At 54.8% G+C, this 18748-nt stretch overlaps 7 protein-coding genes across 7 annotated transcripts; 3 read left to right on the forward strand and 4 right to left on the reverse strand.

The window, feature by feature from the left end:
- Positions 1–1892: 1892 nt before the first annotated feature.
- Positions 1893–5101, reverse strand: N656DRAFT_834549 (uncharacterized protein; the record flags this gene model as incomplete). The annotated part of the gene is made up of 2 exons (XM_064818722.1): positions 1893–2515; positions 2564–5101. The coding sequence occupies 2 exons, from the start codon at positions 5099–5101 to the stop codon at positions 2360–2362; spliced, it is 2694 nt and encodes an 897-aa protein (XP_064674342.1). The 3' UTR covers positions 1893–2359.
- Positions 5102–5491: 390 nt separating this feature from the next.
- Positions 5492–8427, forward strand: N656DRAFT_724472 (uncharacterized protein). Its single transcript, XM_064812538.1, has 2 exons — positions 5492–5642; positions 5754–8427. The coding sequence occupies exons 1-2, from the start codon at positions 5603–5605 to the stop codon at positions 8297–8299; spliced, it is 2586 nt and encodes an 861-aa protein (XP_064674343.1). The 5' UTR covers positions 5492–5602; the 3' UTR covers positions 8300–8427.
- Positions 8428–8756: 329 nt separating this feature from the next.
- N656DRAFT_795040 (putative nitrogen permease regulator) lies at positions 8757–10362 on the forward strand (the record flags this gene model as incomplete). The annotated part of the gene is made up of 3 exons (XM_064817374.1): positions 8757–8799; positions 8884–9339; positions 9416–10362. The coding sequence occupies 3 exons, from the start codon at positions 8757–8759 to the stop codon at positions 10360–10362; spliced, it is 1446 nt and encodes a 481-aa protein (XP_064674344.1).
- Positions 10338–12802, reverse strand: N656DRAFT_746150 (uncharacterized protein). Its single transcript, XM_064812924.1, has 3 exons — positions 12387–12802; positions 11879–12319; positions 10338–11825 (listed from the first exon to the last, which is right to left on the reverse strand). Exons 1-3 carry the CDS (start codon positions 12620–12622, stop codon positions 10580–10582), a joined length of 1923 nt encoding a protein of 640 aa, XP_064674345.1. The 5' UTR covers positions 12623–12802; the 3' UTR covers positions 10338–10579.
- A 309-nt stretch (positions 12803–13111) lies between these two features.
- N656DRAFT_787051 (uncharacterized protein) lies at positions 13112–13797 on the forward strand (the record flags this gene model as incomplete). Its single annotated transcript, XM_064816567.1, has 3 exons — positions 13112–13274; positions 13340–13357; positions 13445–13797. The coding sequence occupies 3 exons, from the start codon at positions 13112–13114 to the stop codon at positions 13795–13797; spliced, it is 534 nt and encodes a 177-aa protein (XP_064674346.1).
- Positions 13798–16041: 2244 nt separating this feature from the next.
- Positions 16042–16313, reverse strand: N656DRAFT_775137 (uncharacterized protein). Its single transcript, XM_064814397.1, has one exon. It carries the CDS (start codon positions 16306–16308, stop codon positions 16141–16143), a length of 168 nt encoding a protein of 55 aa, XP_064674347.1. The 5' UTR covers positions 16309–16313; the 3' UTR covers positions 16042–16140.
- On the reverse strand, positions 16219–17267 carry N656DRAFT_775139 (uncharacterized protein). The gene has a single exon (XM_064814398.1). The coding sequence runs from the start codon at positions 17090–17092 to the stop codon at positions 16604–16606; it is 489 nt and encodes a 162-aa protein (XP_064674348.1). The 5' UTR covers positions 17093–17267; the 3' UTR covers positions 16219–16603.
- Positions 17268–18748: the final 1481 nt, after the last annotated feature.

The following is an 18748-nucleotide window of genomic DNA, read 5'->3' on the forward strand; positions in this document are numbered from 1 at the left end:
CTCCCTGCCCTACCAAGTACTAGTACTACCAACAAACATGCCAGTGTGAGTGGGCATGCCACCGCCGCCAACGCGGCAATCTCGCACCATTTGTCGAAGACATGATTGAATTGCCGCGCCTGCATGCAGGTGGCTACTTAAGGAATGCACCACATCTGGATGACTATGGTTGACAGCCTGTGTGTTTGTGTGTGTGCCCCATCCATGACACCAAAGCCCCCCATTCCCTCCATGTGGTGACGCAGCTTCTATGACGGTGCGAGGACACTGTTCAAGTTGGATGCCAAACATGCCATGTTCAGCCCTCGGAAGGCTCAGCCAGTATGGTAGTACCACAAAGCACCAACCGGCATCAATTCTCTCGCACTTGAAGCCGTTCTGCCATCACAGACTTGCTCCGTCATCAATACAATGGGCCTGTGTGTCCCCCGCGGTGTCTACACCGCCATCAATCCCTTGCTGTCAATAGGTGAGTGTTTGCGGCGATGATAGGGTCTCAGGGACAGTGACGTGAAATCGGTTCAAGGTAATTAGAAGGGAGTGTATATGCGGAGTCACCCCTGAATGCCTCCATTTATTGCGCCACCTACTCTAGGTAGACGGCCAGATCGACGGAAAATAACCGCCAGGCAGGACACACGGCCAGGTTGGTTGGATAGGGGGTGATCCGGGAATTCAAAAACGGTCGGCAGGTGTCACAACAAAGTTGCAGATTCATCGCAAATACCCCTGGAAAATTTGAGATACTTACCGCTCGCATTATGATGTTGCCTTTTCCGATGGAGAATGGCAGTCCGGTCTACGAAGTCAGGTGCTGTATGAATTCGGTTGGCAGAGACAACCTGACAACTTGAAGGCCACTTCTCCGTACTTCTTGCAAGGCTGGAGCAAAGTGAAACGCTTCAAGTTGTGAAGGGTCGGCTCCATTTCTGGAGCGATTTAATAGCGTACGAGGACTTGGGTTTGGTGCCAGGTTCATGTTTGTACAATTCACACCGTTACATAGATAAGTAAGGCTGGAGTCATCCGTTGAGAAATACAAGCTTTGGGTCTTTCACTCTAGAGTTTAGACATCAAAGGCGTTCAGCATCGGCGTTCGTCCAGTCCGCCCGGTTCCTGCAGTTCGTCCAGTCCGCCCAGTCCGTCCAGTTCGTCCAGTCCGTCCAGTTATTTTGCCCCTATTATCAAGGATCATGTTAGCACAGGCCCGAAACGCCCGTAGGTACCTACCTACACAATGAATCTTTCCAGTGTTTGGCATTTGTAGATTTTGCCTCAATCAGGTATCCGTCTAGAGCGGGTATCCAGTCGCCTCACTCGTGTCTCATCAGGACTGCCAGGCACGTCACATGCATGATACAAATCATACAATCAATCATATGCAAGGTACAGCCGTACAATGCGTCCGAGTAAGAGCACCTACATGAAGTCAGTATTGGTACAGTACGTTGTGATTCAAGCTACTACTATACGCCGTCAACGAATCGATTCTGCAGGACTCTTACCCTCGTTGTTCCCTGAGCCAACCGGCCCGCACCAGTCGCCTGCAATCTACGTGGCTCTCAGGGAAAATAAATTCGACATGCCGTGCAGACTAAGATGATGAGACCATGACATGATAGAGCTTCGTGTTGCCAAGCTCCCAAATTCGCTAGGTGCTCTATCCAATCTTAACTCTACTAGTAAGTTCCTCTGCCCCTTATGTGGATGGGCGCTAATGTGAAGGGGTCAGGTATTCTGTGGGGCTGTGTAAATATTTATTTTCTCCCCTTACCCCTGAAATCGTCGCATGCTCAAGCAAAGCCATCGGGAATTCGAATAAAACAAGCCAGAGTATGGGTGTCTGAAGATAATGCTTTTAATACTGTTGGACCTTTTCCCTTTTGAGTCTCCATAGTCTTTGGTGCGGCTTAATGTTGCAATCCTTAAGAGATCCGATAATGCAAGGTTAGTGGAGATACGTAGTAGGTAACCGAGCCGGTCACAGAGTAAACAATAATACACCCAGACGTTTGTATCCTATGCTGATCCAATAGTACTCAAACATCATCATCTACCACTGCTACGAGCTGAATTACGATACAAGGCCGTTGTGCCCATCTTCAACTGCGACTCCTTTCGCGGTTGAAGGCGCCTGCAGGCTCTGCTAGAGCGCTATTTGTTCTGTGGTCCGCTACCAATACAAGGCTTTGATCCACCACGCTCAGTTTAAAACTGGGGTTTCCGGAATTACCCATGATCTAGGGTCCTCCGCCAACCGCTGGAAGAGCGCAAGAAGCAGCCACCGCTGCCGCCTAGACAACCTAGGCTCATGGGGCTCGTTGGATACGGGGTACGAGCGGTATGTCGTCCCGAGCTCCTAGTTAAACGGGATACAAAAGTCAATCCACGTCCCGAGATAGTCGAGCCGTTTGCCTCTGGCCTCCTCAGACTTATAGATGCGCTCAAACTCTGCGTAACTGAGCCGCCCCCACCCGCCACGCTGCTTTGCCTCCTCCTCGGCGAGGTCGAGGCGCTTCCAGTACATCAGCAAGCGGCGAGATAACAGTCTCTGAGAAGGCACCTCGGTCTTTTCTGCCGTAGCCTTGGGTGGTATTGGTGGCGGGGTTTCATTGTACGTTGCTGCTACTGAATTGGGCCGGAACTGAGGCATGGTTGGATCTCGATGGGGGGTAGGTTCGATAACCGAGACCTCCTCGGCAGGTCCATCGTCGTCTCCTATTAGCGGAGGGATTTCATCTTCGTCTTCGGCGCTGGTTTCGCTATGCTCGCCGTCGTCAGCCACACCCTCCCCGGTATTGTCCTCGTTCCGGAGGCTGGTATCGATTGAATACCCGGTCGCACGGAGTAGATCTTGCAAAGATTGCTCTTGAACTGGCTTTGCGGCCGGCCCTGAACCACTCTTTGTCTCTTCGCCCTCATGAAGATCAATTGACTGGAAGAGGTGCCTGTACTTGTCGCGCTCCTCTTTGGTTTCGGCAGCCTTCACGGCAAGGTCCTCTTTCGCCTTGAATATCCTATCAAGAATCTCGTTGAAGGCTTGCTGCATGACTTGGTAAAAGATTTCCTTGCCCACGTCTCGCTCGGCATCGGGAATCTCCAGCCCACCCCACCGTTCAGGAACGCTCCTCGAAGACGTTGAAGGGTTGGACCTGATGTCAAAATCGTCTGCGTCTTCAGCAAACCTTACCTTGGAGGATGATCGAGATCGAGACAGTACGGGGTGCTGTGCGGCTTTGGACTCCTCCGCCGGGGAATTCAGGGTTGTCAAAACATCCTGGTCATCGCTCCAACCTTCTGGCGGTACTGCTCCCTCTTCCTCGTCCAAGTAAAACTGACGCCTCTTCCACCGGTCGAATAGCTTTCTTCGCGCGCTCCTGACGGCCTTGTAAGGCACACGTCGCATCCCCCGTTCATTCGCTTCGGCTTCACCTTGGTCCGAAAAGCCGTCTGTCTCCCGATGATTCGCGCCTGCGTCTTCTCCTGAAATACCGCCATTCTCCCCAGGTATTGGCGGGCTTTCGTCTCCGCTCGGCTCCTCTGGCTCATTGCTGCTTCCATCCTGGTTACCTCCGTCATCCACGACGACCAGAAAGTCTTCCCCATCACGCGTTTCACCGAGAAGTAATGCGGGTAGTTCGTTGATCCGAGTTGGGGGGTTCAGAAGCCCATTCAGATACTCTATCCCTGATTCCCTTTCTGTTGAAGACCGTGGATTTTCCATACTGGGCACGAAAAGGCTCTCGCCAGCATCACCAGCGAGGGCCTGTTCCGTAAACACGCTTGCCAGAACCGACTGTCTATCCGCAACGTCGGGTGCATCCTCACTCACAGCCCTTATGGCCTCGTTCGAGCCCTTGCCCTCCATACGGCCGTGAGAGGCGATGTGGGGGAAGCCCCCTTCGCGGCCAAAAAGGCTGCTCAGTGGTTGCCTGCTATTTATGAGCTGCTCAACTTCGACGGAGCTCATGACCTGATCATCGAGCCCGTCGAGAATGTCCTTGTGCATTTGCCTGAACAAGACGTAGTAGGCGCGGAACAAGCGCAGAAAATCGCGGCGGTTGACATAGCCATCGCCATCGACGTCGTAGCCATCAAAAATCCTGCGGAGACGGTCCCGTCGCTTGCGGTACGCAGTCCCGCGGAGGAACTCGGAGAAGCCAATGAGATCGTCTTTGTTGTCGTCGTAGAAGGCGAACATGCGGTCGTGCAACAGGTTCGGGGCAATATGCCTGTATCCGCCCGATGGGATCAAGTAGCGTTCGAACGTCTTGCGATCCATGGCCAGGCCAAGGCCATCCGGGTCCTCCCTCCACTCGGTGTTGGCCATGAATGTCCACTGTTCCCATAGGGCTTCCAGCTCTGCGCGCTCAAACCCTGTTTCCTTGGATAGCTTGGCCATTAAGTGCTTAGGCAGAAGCCTCAGGCAGTTCTCCGGGTCGCCGGGGTACCACACGGGTTGCAGCTGACGGGCACCCAGACGCGGGGCAGGGACTTTGATCTTGTAGAAGACGTGCGTCTTGGTATGGAGGCCCTGGGACTCGCACGTCTCGCAGAGATCAAAGTCGGCGCAGTTGGCACAGCGGTAGCGGATGCCGCGAATCGGGACAATACCACAGCTGTTACATTGGCAGCCCCGGTGCACGTATGCGCTACGGCGGGCATTGTCCTCGGAGACGCGGAACAGCAGGCTGACGATGTTCTGACCGGCGCGCTGGTGCTGGTGCTGGTGCTGGGCATAGTGATTGCTTTCGTCGTCGTACCAGTTGTCGTCGAGAACATGTTCGTCGGCAACCGTCTCGCCATCATTCAAGGGCCGGACCGTGTTGATGTCGACGTTCTCGTCGCCGTGGGACTCAGCCGAAGTGTACGAGGCTTCGGAAGGCTGGCGGTCGTGTCCGCGAGCGACATTCGGAAGCGAGCGCCGGCGGTGGCGAACAGCATTGCTCCTGTGCAGGCGGCGGTCGGGTAGCGGCTCGGGAAGAGGGGGGTTGTAGATGCGGTAGCAAAAGTAGCCGAGCGTCGCCGTCGCTGCGAAGGTGAGAACAGCCACGCTGATACGCTGCCTGGTCAGCGTTGAGGCTGCGGCGTTTGTGTCCATGGTGATGTCGGGTGCATTGGGTGCAGCACCATGGTTGACGAAATGCTATTCCCCTACACAGTACGACGAAGTGTTGTGTGTCTCCTTCTCTATTTCCTCTTTCCGTCCTTGCCCTTTCCCCTTGTTGCAGATTCGAGTTGTTGAGGGCTGCAAACGATCCAAGCCAAAAAGCTCGAAGCTCGGAGCTCATCTCCCCTGTAGCGTAGAATTAAAAAGTGGGTCCCTTCAGCGTTCCAGCCCAGCTGGGCATCAACCAATTACCTATCCGGGCGAATATGCTACCCAATGAAGTTAGTGTTGACATTAGCTTGCTCATATTTCCCGTGCATTGTATACTTTGTATGTACGGCTGTGCATGCTTCACACCTTTACTTGTCCCCCCAACACGCAACACAAATGAATAACTACACTACCGCTAAACACCGGGCTTCAACCTTCCTGGGAAGAGGCCGGCTACCTTCTTCTGCAACGCTTTTACGGTGAATTTTGATCCGAAGAATCATGAACATCACCGCTTCCGAGTATCTATCGCTTGATTCAGGTACAGTTCCTCGAGTCCCCGAGTCCTCCACAACCCCAACCTACCTAGACCTTGGTCCGACCATCATTGCCGGTGCCTGCTAACATGTCCCTGATTTCTCTACCTCGACAGTTGAATACGACCCAATTGCGCACTTGAACATCCTCTTCTCGCACCCGTCCACCGTATCCTCGGTTGCGCGCGTCTCGTCGACCATCCAACGACACAAAGATGAGCTCTCCCGATCCATCACGGCCCTTGAGACGGCTCAGGCCTACGGGCCAGACTCGTCGCTGGAACGCATGCAGTCGGCCCGGACCGAGCTGGCCTCTCTCTTCCAGCGCATTGAGAGCGTGCGCAGCCGCGCTCTGCAGACGGAGCGCGACATCACCACAATGACGGCCGACATCAAGCGCCTCGACAGCACCAAGCGCAACCTGACGCTGAGCATGACCGCCCTGAAGCGTCTGCAGATGCTCACGACAGCCTATGAACAGCTCCGCGCCTTATCTCGAACCCGGCAGTACCGCGAATGCGCCGGCCTCCTGCAAGCCGTGCTGCAGTTGATGCGCCACTTCAACGGCTACCGCAGTATTGAGCAGATCGCCGTCTTGAGCCGCAACGTCAACGAGCTGCAGCGCGAGCTGCTCGAGCAGGTGTGCGAGGATTTTGAGATAGCCTTTGCCAAGAGTGAGGTTGCTGGTCGCCGTGCTGTCTTGGCGGAGGCCTGCCTCGTCGCCGACGCTCTAGGGGAGCATGCCAAGATGAGGTTGGTGACGTGGTATGTCAACACTATGCTGCGAGAATACCGCCAGGTGTTTCGCGGGAATGACGAGGCAGGCAGTTTGGATAACATTGGTCGTCGATATGCATGGTTTAAGCGTGCGCTCAAGACGCACGAGGAGGAGCATGCCATGATCTTCCCGCCTCATTGGCGTGTTGGTGAGACGGTGGCCATGGCCTTTTGCGACGGCACGCGGGACGATTTCAAAGCGATTCTGGAGAGGAGCATGCGCAGGGTCGACGGCAACAAGGTCGACGTGAACCTGCTACTCAGCTGTCTGCAGGAGACAATGGACTTTGAGCAGAGCCTAGAGCGTCGGTTTGCGAGTGAGCCCCGGGCCAGCATCGACACTCTCAGCTCTGCAGATGACCGAATGCAGAATTTCAACGGCTCCATATCAGTTGCCTTCGAGCCGTACCTAAGCCTGTGGGTCGAGTCACAGGACAAAGCCCTGGCCTCCCTGATCCCCAGGTACAAGGCGCAGCCACTTATACCGGCCGACGAGGAGTTCTCGCCGCAGGCCGTCATCCCGTCTGCGATTGAGCTGTTTCACTTTTACAGGCTTACCCTCTCTCAATGCGCTAAGCTCTCTACTGGTGAACGGCTGCTCGATCTTGCAGGAGTACTAGCAAAATACTTGGACGAATACGCCCAACAGGTTCTCCTTGCTTTCCTTCAACAGGGTGGACCCAAAGGGACCCCAATTCAGAACATTGTCCTAGTCCTCAACACGGCCGATTTTTGGCACACCAACACGAACCAACTCGAAGAAAACATCAAGAAGCGTATTGATCCGGACATGGGGTCAAGAGTTGATCTCACATCCCAATCCGACGCCTTCATGGGTGTCGCTAGCGCCGCCGTCATGGCCTTGGTATCCAAAGTCGAGGCCGACTGCGAAGGCGCCTGGCGCGAGATGAAAAACACCAACTGGAGCCGCATGGAGACCGTCAGCGACCACAGCTCCTATGTCAGCGAGCTGCTCAAACACATCAACGGCAAAACTGGAGAGATCCTCCCGCTGGTGGTCAAACCTCAATACGCCCGCGCGTTCTGCGACAACCTGGTGGAGCGCCTCGCCACGACTTACATCAACACCATCGTCCAGTGCCGCCCGGTAGGTGAGGTGGGCGCCGAGCAGATGCTTCTCGACAAATACGTCCTAACGAAATCCCTCGAGAACCTCCCATCAAATCAGCATCAAAACCAAAGCCAGCCCGCACCTCCGGTTCCGGCCGGCTTCATCAAACGGGTCAACCAGTCCATGACGCGCATCGACCCCCTACTCAAGACGCTGCAAGTCCGGCCCTCACCTCCCGAGGGACTGGTCCAAGCATATCTGATCCACATCGGCGACCGCTCCGATACCAACTTTCGCAAGATCCTAGAGCTCAAGGGAATCCGCAAACAGGACCAGTCCCATCTCATGGAACTGTTTGCCATCCACCGGGACGGGTTCAGCTCGGTAGCCGGGAGGCAGCAGCTTGTTCAGAACTCCCCGCTGCTGACCCCGCTGATGGCTCCAGGCCATGCTTTGGCGGGTAGCAGCGGTATTGGTGCGGTGGGGGGCGTCGGCAGCATTGCGGCGGCGGCGACGGCGGGTAGCGCGAGTGCGGGCAGCAGGTTCGATGCCGCTTCGCTGGGCGAGAGGCTGCTCACTGCGGCCAGGGACGGTGTGGAGAGAATGGGCACCTCGGCGGCCGGGGCTGCTGCTAGCACCGGCTTGCAGGGAGCGGGTGGACTGGGCGCTGTGCAGGGCTCTGCAAGCGCGGAAAAGGCGACCATTAATGAGAATCTGAAGAATATTGGTAAGTTTTTCAGGAGGGATATTGGGGGGTTGGGGGCGAGGTTTGGGAAAAGGGATATCACGCCCACCGGGGGGGTTGATGGGTGACTGGGCGAGTAAGGTACCTGCCAAGTTCACCGAGACTATGGGTGCTGCATAGCTATGGGTGCTGCATAGCTATGGGTGCTGCATAGCAAAGTGCCTAAGGTACTGAGCTACCTAATATACATGTGTAGATGACTTGTAGTTGTATGACATGTCCGGCTCGTTTCGATCCATGGTGCTTTGCCATCTTTGAACTCAGGGTTAGGGTTGTGACATCAAACTGCAACCACTCTCCCTCACTCTCCGTCCGAGTCCCGACTCAGTCCTCACATCTCGCTTCAATCGCAACGCGTCAACTTTTCGCTTCCCGACTCTTGGTTCTAACATAGATGAGATGATTAAAGTAATCCAAATCCACGGGTCTTGCTGTCATACCATACCAAGAATCGGCATTGACAAGATTGCAATGAGTTTAGTTCTGTGCCCAGAATGAATGTGTTATGAGAAAGACATCTTCAGAATGATACAGGGCATCTTCTACGCCCGCTTCTTCCCCAAGGAAGGTATGCAACCACCTATGCATTTGTATACGCATAACGCCTCCTGTGATTAGCATCAACAGAGTCCCAATATCTGACACGGCCTAGGGACCAAGATTGTAGCGCAAAGCCCGCCGGGCTGCATCGTTCCTGTCGCGGGGACGGGGACCAGCACGAGTCTCACGACCAAGCCGCCACTGTTCGACTTCAGCGTGCTGCAAGAGTACATCATCCCGCGCCACGCCTTCTGCAACCGCTACATCACCGTCGCCGACCCTGAGGGCAAGTACTTTGTTCTGGGCTTCCCCGTGCTCATCCCCAGCCCGCAGTACGAACGCAACGAGTTCATCTTCAACTTTGGCCTTGTCGTGGACCAAGATGTCGACCAAATCCCCTACGAACAGGTCGTACGCAGGCTTGCTGTGACGTTTGCCGAAATGGAGAAGCAAAACTGCTACCTCAGTCAGGATCCAGACGAAAACCAGGCCCGGCGACCGATTGAGTCCCTGTTGGAGATTATCAAGGAGGACCTGAACAACTACGGCGAGTGCATGATCCCAGTTGGTAAGCCTACCTCTTCCACCTCCTGTCTCCCGGAATACGTCCTCTAACCACCCGCTTTTTCATCGATCATCAACAGACGACGCCAACACAATCAACATGAAACTCTTCCCATACCACCCGACACCCCCCGAAGTCAAAGGCTGGCACGTGCCCGTGGCCAAGATGAAGTTCGCCGACGTGGTCGACCCGACCTGGGATTTGACGCTGCAGCGCGTCGTGGCGCACATTGACGGCGTGTCGGACGTGCGCCGCATCGCCTGGCTCGCCGACGTCTCGCTCGACCTCGCCTGCCTCGCCCTGCGCCACCTGCTCTACTACGACACCATCCTCCTGCTCGACATGTTCTTTTTCGGCGCCTGCTACGCGCCCCGACCCGGGATACACGACTTTATTGCTAATGTTGGCGGCATGGTCGACGAGTGCGCAAACTACGTCTGCGTCGGTGCCGTCGCAACTTTTGGTGACCAACAGAGCGGAGGGGGAACAGGGGGTGAGGATGGGAGAGGAGGAGAAGGAGGGATAGCTGTGGGCGGTAGCGGTGGCGGCGGCGATGTTGACCTTGAGACAGGCAGCGGAAGGGGTAGTAGTAGTCGGGACGGTGGTGGCAGCGGCGGCGGCGACGGCGGCGGCGTGAGCGGACACCGGGTGTCCAACTACATGCTCATCAAGCTCATGACGACGTTTTGCGTGGGCAAGACCGTCATGGAATGGCTCAAGGGCCACATGGACGCCGGGTTCGACGTGCTTCGCTTCGTCGACGTGCGCCGGCTGGTGCAGTTTGGCGTCATCAAGGGCTGCCTGTACCGCGTGCACAAGCACATCGTGTCCAAGCAGTACCTGGCCGCGCTGGCCACGGGCCAGGCGAGGCCCGTCGACGGCGGCGATCCGCTGCAGAAGTACACCGACGGGTGTGCCACCTTCGACCAGATCATTACCGAGCAGAACCTAACGGATGCCGAGATCATGGACAAGCTCAAGAGCTTCCCCGCCCCGGCAGGGGACCTGACTGTTTTGTATAGGTAAACCGTCCATGCATGAGAGGCATGGAAATTCTATGCTCTAAAGGCCCAAGGCCGAATGATATACGAGGCAGCTCCTCTAATAGTATACAGTATACAACCAGAGCATCTCTCAGTCATCTTACAAGTAGTTTTACAGACATCTTCTCAGTACCCAAACTCCGACGCGAGGTGTTCCATGTTCCATGCAACCATCCTAAGGATGCTTGGAATTGGCCTTCTCACGGCTTAAAATTTCCCGACCCAGCTTCATCCCTAGCCAGCTCCGCGATCTCGGCCTCTATCTCGCGTTCTTGTCGGCTTTTCGTCTTTGGGAACTTGATGAACCCGTCTCCCTTCTCTGCCGCCTCGGCTGCCTGTTCCTCAGCTTCCGCCTTCGCCAGGGCCGCCTTCAGTTCCTGAGTTCCCTGTTGTCCGTCTTTCATATTCTTAAGGTGTTCGCGGAGTTGGCGGACAGCGCCCGTGTAGGGCTGTCCCGGATATGTTTGCCCGGACTTGGCATACTCCTCATCGCTCACCATTTGAATGACGCGTATATTGTGCTTGCCCTTGCGAAGGAGAAGTATTTTGCCGTCGATCAAATATCGCCGAGTTTCCTGCGGGAACCAAAGCTTGACCGTATTCCACGTGAGCTGCGACGGGTTCATGGATACGTCTGCGTTTTTGGGGCGCTGGCCCGGCACACCACCAATATAAATACCCTGAGCAATAGCGAGCCGGTTGGCTTCCGATGTGCTCTTGGCGAGTCCGGCCGCGTAGAGGATGCGGGCAATAGACTTGCCCATGATGAGAGACTCGGGCAAGATCATATCAATCCGTGGCGCATGGTTGATGTCTTTCTTCCCTTCCTCCGGCTCCGCATATTCATCACCTGGGGCCTTTGTCAGGGGCATAACAATCCCGCCGCCGTACATCTGCCGGTGTTCCTCCTGCGCTGTTCTGGCAGCTTCTTCTCCGTGAACCAAGGTCACCACTTCGTATGCAAGGCGGTGCTGAGCAACACGCTTCGACTGGTCTTGCATTTGTTGCTCCATGATTTGTTGGATTTCGGCAAGTGGGAGGAAAGTAAAGAGTTTAAGGAGATTCTCAACGTCTGCATCAGGCCTCCGGACAAAGTAACCGTACAGATCGAACGTGGGCGTCATGAACTGGTCCAGCCAGACCGCGTTACCTGCGCTCTTTCCGAACTTGGCACCGGAAGAGTCCGTCAGGAGAGGTACCGTGAATCCAACAGGGTCATCGAGCTCGTCTTTGAAGGGTAGCTTTTTGGCGGGATCCGGCTCGCTGGCGCGCGCTGTCTTGACAATCTCAATGCCGGTAATGATGTTGCCGTACTGATCCGAGCCGCCAATTTGCATTTGCACGTTGTGCTTCTCGAAGAGCGTCCACCAATCCCACCCTTGCATGAGAGGATAGGAAAACTCGGCAAACGATACGCCATCTCCTTTCTTCATCTTGTTCTTCACACTAGGACCGAGTCAGCAATGATACCGGCGTCAGTATTTTTGCCTCTGACTTACGTGTCTCGGGACAGCATGGGTCCTATTCGGATCGAAGTCCCTATCCTCTTGAGGACTTCAAGCATGGGAAGACTGTTCCACCAAGTGTTGTTATTTACCAGCGAGCGCTTCCAAGCCCACTCTTTCTGGTAACCAAATCTCCTGGCCTGCCCCTCAACATTCATCCATAACTTCTTGATCTGAAAATGCATCTTGGTAAGGTTCATTGCCAAGTCGGCGCTCGAAATGGGATCACGGGTCTTCAGCCTGTCTGTGGGGTCCCCAATCTTCACCGTCGAGCCTCCGATAAGTGTGTGCGCGCCGTATCCGTGCATGTACAGCCAAAAGAGCGGCATGAGAGGGAGGAGATGGCCGACATGTAACGAGCTAGCGGTCGGGTCAATGCCAACATAGGCACCTATTCGCTTCGTCCTCATGATTTCGCGGATCGTGTCTCGGGATCTGCAAGAACATAGGTTAGAAACCGTAGAACTGCAGAGGATGGCATCTGTTCCGGAGGCATGCCCACCCAGCTGTGTCCTTGACGAAGCCCCGCTGCTCCAACAAGTCCCAAGTGTTGGGGAGCTTGCCCTCCTTGATCAATTCAGCGCGCTCCTCCCATTGCTTTGCCGCCGCAGCCTTCTTCGCCAGATAGCTTCGGCTTATGGCTCTGCGCTGAACAGGTACGACGCCCCTGGCGCATGCCAATAAGCATCTGCGGCAGATGGGGCCTCCGCTCAAGAGAAGAAGCTGTGATGGCGCCATGGTTGCGCCTATCTTGTCCGACTAGCTCGATAATGACCTGGTTATCCTTGTGGGCATCGCGTGCGTACAGCTTCTTGATTCAAACTAGTCGAGTTCGTCAATGGCATGGGATGTGGCTGTTATGCATCGTCAACTTCCATTCGAGTTTGTCGTTCTGGAAATTTTTGACCGAAGGGTTGCACGAGCGCTGAGCGCGCCCGCGTCCGCGTTACCGGGCCCATACCAAGGCCCATGAACTCCATAGTCAACCCGAACCCGAGACCCGAGAGTTCTCGGCTAGTGGTGTGGGGTCGTTCGGCTGACATCAACGGCAAGACGATTGGTAGGCAATGCTTCCGATTGCCGAGGAATCAGACGCAGCTTGCTCGGCAACCATTTTCGACAACGGCCAAGTCCCGTTGTTCCGTCATCGCCGCTCTGACATTCGAACACCAAGCGATCACCACGCAGCGCAGTCGAACCAATTGACTGCCACCCGTCCCAGACATCATGGCATCAATCGCCCGCTCATCCCTGCTGCGGCAGGCTGCTTCGACGACAAAGTTCTCAGCTGCGACAAGGCCAGCCTTCCAGCAGACCAGCATCGCCAACGCCGTGCGAGCAACCGCCTTCCACACCACAGCCAGGAGGGACCTGCTCCCTCCTCTTCCGCGTGCGTCATATATCCATTCCAGCATCAGAATATAACAGAAAGCAATTTACTAACTGCTTGAGCAGAACGCGTCGAGGGCACAGGTACGAGCCAATCCAGTCTTGCGATCACGAGGGCAGCGACCTTTTTCGTCTAGTTCTCTCTCTAACATAAAAACTCTCCCTGTTTAGTGAACGATGCTTCCCCGGTACCACCAACCTCCCCGTCACACGGGTCCTACCACTGGACCTTTGACCGGCTCGTGGCCGGGTCCCTGATCCCGCTCACCGTCGTCCCCTTCGCTGCCGGCTCGCTGAACCCGACGCTCGACGCCATCCTCTGCGCCACCATCCTCATCCACTCGCACACCGGTTTCCAGAATATCATCATCGACTACGTGCCCGCCTACAGGACCCCGCGCGCCCGCAAGCTGTTCATGTGGGGTCTCAACGCCGCCACCGTCGTGGTCGGCTTGGCCCTGTACGAGTTTGAGACCACTGATGTGGGCATCACCGAGACTATCAAGCGCATATGGACTGCATGAAAGGAGACAGCTGGCTGAAGTTTGGCTGGGATGTGGGCTGGGACCTTTGGGCAGTAGCGAGGCAGGGGCTGGAGCTCGACTTTGGGCAGTCGAAGAGAGGGCACGCTGTCTTGTGTATTGTACACACTCCATCTACTACATTTCTGCTTTCTTTCCTTGACCATTCCCTTGGAGCATCTCAGCGTGGGATCCAGTGTTGGTGTCGTGAAGACAGTATTGTGAGGATGGGAAACAGGAAGCAAGTTCGGAGGGAACTCTTGCTATCCGCGGCGTGGAGCTGCAATGTGCTCCCTGTAATCACACCTCGAAGGTGACGGAGCTGTTGGGGTGAATGGAGCATGGCCTTTTGCGTGGCATTTTGTATCCCTTGTTAAATCACGAGGCAGACTAACCTGCGAGCATTTTCTGGCTGAATGTCTCTCATTCGTCCGGAAGCCTCCGCTTCCCGCTGCGGTGGAAGTGGCGCGTACAGGAAGCTGGCATATCCGAGCTCAACCACCAACCGGCGGCGACGGCCTTGCATGGACCCCACAAAACTTCGGAAACTCCCCCGTGCTCGGTACTCAGTTTGCATACTTAAACTCGTTTCTTCCTCCACATCGACCAAACTCAACATCTCGTCATACACGCCATAAAGAAAATCCAAACTTGCATTGGCTCAATGAGTGAGATATCATGGTCGCATCAAGACGAAGCCACGGTTTGTTAGTCATCGCTGCCGCTATGCCACACCGACGCCCGGGTTTCCGCTTGATGCAGGCTCCGTTGGCTTCTTGGGTATGTTCATGCGCTACATATACAGCACACTATTTCTCCCGTCTCCTACCTTTTCATTTTCTGTTCTCATTTTCACTCGTTCTGGCACCCTTGGCTCGGTCACAGTATGTCGAGTCCTCGTTCCTCATGCCCCTTCCATTTCATGTCTTCCGCTTTGAACGCCCGACAGTGTCGGTCAATTCTAGGTAGTGTTCAGCCTTATCCCCGACCAAAAGGGGCTGTTTACAGCAGCGCCGCCGCGCACCTCCTTTTGTGCCACACGCCTCTCCGCCAGGCGGCTTGCTGCCAATCCTGGGGCTCTCAGCGGTAAGGGGCAGACACCCGGATGATAGTAGTGTGGGGTATAGGGTATGTCGGGTCTCTCTGTCAGATACATTTCCTTATAAGTTATCTCTTGTCTTGTTGTTGTGATTCCGAGGTCTTTCGATTCATCTCGTAAATCTGGGGTTCGACAGTTCCTTTGCTCATGTCCCAAGTGCTTGCTCCATCTGTACACAAGCCATTTGTTACATTTATGACACTCTTCGTCCGAGCTATTGCTATGAGTACACCCTTATCACGGGGATGCCGTGATTGGGGCTTTTGGAGCTTCATATCACTACCGCTACTCTGGCCCAACCTTCTTTCCCGTCTTCGTTTGACTGATGAACCCAACAGAAGGTCACCAAGAGCTTCTCTGCAAGTCAAACTTGACTATCTGGACGTGGGAAGTATTTTCATGGTTAAGCTTTAACGAAAACCAAGATATTGCAGGAATTCCCATCAAATAGCAGAAGGAACTTGGTTCCAGACACCAAAGGAAAGAACAGCGAAGACTGCCTTCCTTCCCGTCCATCCTTGCTCATACTAGCTAGGTAGTGGACGCATTATCCAACTGTCCAGTCCAAAGCCGACCCCGAACGCTCCTGTGGTTTCAAACAAGTCATGAGATAGTATCTTCTTTCCCCGGCTGCTCCAGGCAGTCGATCGAAGTTTCCCCAATCCGGTGATAAGCAGCATTATTCGACCATTAAGAAAACGCCAGCGGGGTATATCCATCCCATCCATTACGCCAACCTTGAAGCTACCACGTCAGCTTCCCGACCGAACCGTTTGAAGGAAATCCGAATGCCCTTATTCCCGCCTTCATATGGCATACCCAGTGAGGCAGTTCTCAAGAGCAATATTTATCGATCCAAGATATGGTTCTAGATTCGCGCTTTAGTATACACGTCGTCAACGAGTACGGCGAAACTTGGAAAGTTGGAAGACTCTCACCTGCAATCTTCCACCTCTTGGAAAACACCTCGAGCGACTTCTTCAGGTCTTCAACTTTGCGGGGCCAGCTGGTATCTTGGAGTATCCCATCTCCGTGAGTGATCAGCAGCATCGACGCATAATACATGGCGAAGCCCCAGCAAGGAGCCAGCGTTCCCGCACTGAGTCGAGCCTCTGACCTGGCGGCACCTACGGCCACGTCGTGGATAAATTTGATGATGGGTCGGATAGTATCAGCAAGCCCAACATTGTTCGGGTCTGGAACCGGCATCGGGCCAACTGTAAAGAGGCTGGGCTGGTTGAGCTTCATTAACGCTCTAACAATCCACAGGTTAGCTTTGCCGCTAATGCGCGAACAGGGAGAAAATACATGAAATTGGTGCCCACCGCTGCGTTACGGTCTCCATTTATCCAGCTTCCCGAAACCAAGTCGGTTGTGTGCTGGGTAATGGCGCTAGAAAGGTCGAGGACGCTCATCGAACTAGGAGTGGGAGGGTGCAAAACTCGGCTAAGAAACAACGCAGAGCTTGCCTCTGGCAGGACGATGCCGTCGATATGGTCGATATTGCCATCGCGAATTACCTTTCCCGTGCTGTCGAAGTGCATCACTAGACTCCCAGGCAGATATTGGTCGCAGGATTCTGGGCACGGAATCACGGCTTCCAGGACGGAGTCGGCCGTGTGCATCGGATACTTTTGGTTTTCGTATGCGATGTTCAGGAGGCTGGCCCAGAATTAGCTGCTCGCTCATATTCGCTTTCCAGGATGACTCTTACCCGTCAACATATACGATGGACCACCACAGGATGGAGCAAAGCTTCAACTCCCTCGGCATCGACTGCTTCCGTTCTACAGCCCAGAACAGCTTGTTATGCCAGCCAAACGCTTTGGTCATTTGGAAGCAACGGCCAAGCGTCAAGTAGGCCTGCTGGGGCAGGGAATGCGAAAACTCATACATGGAGACGAGAAGCTCGGCTTGCAGGAGTTGTGTCGACATTGGGGCACTACTTTGGATGAGGCCCAAGAGGGACTTCGCTGTTTGGTACACGCTGTCTTGGACGACCGAGCCGGGCGTCGGATTTGGTGGACGGGCAATCATGGACATGCAGAGAGCCAGGGCACAGGTTTCTGCCGAGGGGTTCTGCCACGTCTCGCTCAGCTGCTTCTCGAAGGTAGCCCGTTCGACAATAGTGAACCACGTGTTCACGCCGGCGAAGTAGGATGACACGGCTCGCTCGAGACCTTGCCGGTTGTCGAACATGTCCAGGACAGTCGTCAAGGCCAGGGAATGGAGATCCTTAGCGGAGCTGATGGGAGAGAACAAGGAAGCAGTGATGGGCGAGGGGAGCTGACGACCTGCGAGCAGTGCGAGCACCGACGCGCTCGTGCTTGGTGAGCGTACGACATCTTCCTCATGCAAGCAGGGCTGGGATGCCCTAGTGGAGGAGACCGGGTGGTTAGCAAAGATCCCTAACAACTTGAGGGTTGGTATAAGCTCACTGTTTGCAGCGGCCGCATGATGGGAGCGCCTTATCGCAACCCTTCTTCTTGATCCTACAGCACACACAAGCTCTTGCCGACTTGGGGCCCGTCGGTTGCGGGGATGATGCTGGAGATGAGGTCTTGGACATGGTTGCTGGCCGATGATCCTCGATGAGCGATCAGTCAACGCTGCAGTGAGATAGGACGGCATGGATGTCTTCTGACCGTGGACCCGTCGGCCGACTTGAAGCCTCGCAGCCCTGACATGTTTATTAAATGCCAGGAGCCTACTGAGGCAACCTTGGATGCTGATATGGAAGCACGCCATGACGATGCACTGCTGCACTGAGAACCAAAAACGGTTCTTGGTTAAGCTCTCTGCAGGCCAGCAAGCCACAACGGAGCTTTGTCACCCGGACGGCAGCCCGTAGGCTTGGTTGCGGCGCCGGGCTTGAGATCGGTTGTTGGCGCGACATTGGAGCTACTTGGCCAATGAGGTCGGATACCGCGAATCCTACCCTTGGCGCTGAGCCCCGATCCCCAACCCCCCATGCAAAACCCATGCTGGCCGTACCTACATGCTGCAAGATCTGCTTTGCGTTTGGCGCGACAGTACGTACAATAGCTGTAGTGTATTCCATGAGGGCGCCTGGAAGATGGTTTCAGGCCTGCACATCACCACATCGGTAGATCGACCCGGGTTGAGGATGTGTTTCTCGGCCTCCAGTCTCGGCAAGGTACGGGTGTTACAAACAAATCAGGGCCGTCACTTTCCCGTCGTAGCCGGCCCAATGGCCTACATCATTAAGTCATCCGTTCTGAAGATAGATCTTGTATGCACATAGATAACATACAAACAGGTTGCATTCCATAACTATCATAACTATCTGGGTTCTAAACTCGGTATCGAGACAGAATAGAATCTGCCTGCAAAGCTGCTAAATAAACATCAGACATTCTATTCAAAACAGCCGGGAGACTCTGCACGAGGGCGCTTACCGTACAAATAAAGCTGCCTTATTAGAATCGTTCAAGTTATCTTGGCAGCATACAATGACGAGTCCCCCGTACATACATAGCAACGTCCAAGTCCAATGGCACCACTCAAATATTTGGTGTCTTTCAACGTTGCACTACCCCAGGAATAGAGTTGAAATGTAACGTTTCAAAAAAGAAGAATGTTTCAACCGCAAATGCGTTTTCCGAATCCCGATCGCCTGTTTCTCATCCGAAGGTCCAGTCGAGGAAGGCTGGAAGAGGGAGGAAAGAGGGCCCCCACACTCCATTCCCACTCCCTTCCAGTGGGTCCAGCCCTATCAGGATCAGATCGTGGCTTGTGCGGCGTGGAAAAGCTCCCACACAACGTGGCCGCCGTTGTAGGCCGGGTCTGTGCGCACAAGCCCCGCGGGAAACAATGGTTCCGGCCAAGATCAAG

Source organism: Canariomyces notabilis (genome assembly GCF_033297395.1).
Source record: "Canariomyces notabilis strain CBS 508.74 unplaced genomic scaffold N656scaffold_2, whole genome shotgun sequence".
Lineage (NCBI taxonomy): Eukaryota > Fungi > Ascomycota > Sordariomycetes > Sordariales > Chaetomiaceae > Canariomyces > Canariomyces notabilis.

Coding starts and splice junctions, on each gene's coding strand:
- N656DRAFT_724472 (XM_064812538.1), top strand. CDS start 5,603: ATGAACATCACCGCTTCCGAGTATCTATCGCTTGATTCAG. Junction 5,643..5,753: donor GTATCTATCGCTTGATTCAG/GTACAGTTCCTC, acceptor CTACCTCGACAG/TTGAATACGACCCAATTGCG.
- N656DRAFT_746150 (XM_064812924.1), bottom strand. CDS start 12,622: ATGGCGCCATCACAGCTTCTTCTCTTGAGCGGAGGCCCCATCTGCCGC. Junction 12,320..12,386: donor TTCGTCAAGGACACAGCTGG/GTGGGCATGCCT, acceptor ATGTTCTTGCAG/ATCCCGAGACACGATCCGCG. Junction 11,826..11,878: donor CCCATGCTGTCCCGAGACAC/GTAAGTCAGAGG, acceptor ACTCGGTCCTAG/TGTGAAGAACAAGATGAAGA.
- N656DRAFT_775137 (XM_064814397.1), bottom strand. CDS start 16,308: ATGAGCGTCCTCGACCTTTCTAGCGCCATTACCCAGCACACAACCGAC.
- N656DRAFT_775139 (XM_064814398.1), bottom strand. CDS start 17,092: ATGTTCGACAACCGGCAAGGTCTCGAGCGAGCCGTGTCATCCTACTTC.